General features: G+C 40.6%; 1 protein-coding gene across 1 annotated transcript in view; it reads left to right on the top strand.

The window, feature by feature from the left end:
• The first annotated feature begins 701 nt into the window (after positions 1 to 701).
• Positions 702 to 924, top strand: part of LOC105548730 (adenylate kinase 4, mitochondrial-like) — a 19,747-nt gene continuing 19,524 nt past the window's right edge. The window contains 1 exon segment of the mRNA XM_011992905.1: positions 702 to 878. Within this exon segment, the coding sequence (XP_011848295.1) occupies positions 702 to 878 (177 nt within the window).

Genomic DNA, 924 nt, shown 5'->3' with positions numbered 1-924 from the left:
AAAAAAAAAAATTCTGATACTAATTATATTATATGGACTTGAAGCTTTGTACCTGAATGAGGACAAAAAAATACACAGTTTAAGACATAGCTATATCTTAATTCCCATGTTCTTTTCCAGAATAAGTAGAAAGATAAGTGTCCTCCTATACCTTAAAATGACTCTGCTATTCTAAAGTATAAGTTTAATCAAGGAGTAGTTTGCCCTGCCATGTAATTACTGTTAGAAGAACAGAAGTATGTACCCAAAATAAAGAACCTTTAGCCAGCAAATAGGCTTTAATTATTGTGAGAACTTCAGTAGGGGTAGCAACCCAGGACCCAATTTTAAAATTAGGAGCACTGAGGATGAGAAGTGAGGCAGTGGAAATAGCTCTGAGCTCTCTGAATCTATGTCATAAGGAACAAAAGTAGATACAAGATGTATTTGATAATTGTGTTGAATTAATAAAAATAATTTAAAATGTTTCATAGAAGCACGTACTGATAGGCAAGGGGAAACTTATATCATCATCCCGGGACAGCCATGGTGGCTCCATGCGTGAGGCTGGTGCCACGCAGTCTCCCGGTGTTGGCAGTGTCTCCAGACCTTCTCAGTTCTGCACACAACTACAAAACAAAAGAACAGTTGCCAGCACTTGGAAGAGGACGTGGATCCAAACCAAATGGGGGACAGATACTCCCTCTACAGACAAGATACTCATGGAAGAAGTCAAGTTGGAAGAGCAGCTGAAGGAGGCTGTGGAAGAAGATAAGCAAGCATTGGCAGATACTGAGGGCTCGCAGCAGAGCAGCCAAATATTGGTGGAGGCGGCAAATATGTATAGCATTCAGGGCTTCTGCAAGGACTCGTTAGAGGTGGCAGATGTTTTGGAGAAGGCAACACTGTGTGTTCCAGAAGAAGAAATTAAAGACAATAACCCTC

Source organism: Mandrillus leucophaeus, unplaced genomic scaffold (assembly GCF_000951045.1).
Source record: "Mandrillus leucophaeus isolate KB7577 unplaced genomic scaffold, Mleu.le_1.0 Scaffold42, whole genome shotgun sequence".
Taxonomy (NCBI): domain Eukaryota; kingdom Metazoa; phylum Chordata; class Mammalia; order Primates; family Cercopithecidae; genus Mandrillus; species Mandrillus leucophaeus.
The sequence above is the reverse complement of the archived record's forward strand: the minus strand, read 5'-3'. Positions and strand labels throughout refer to the sequence as shown.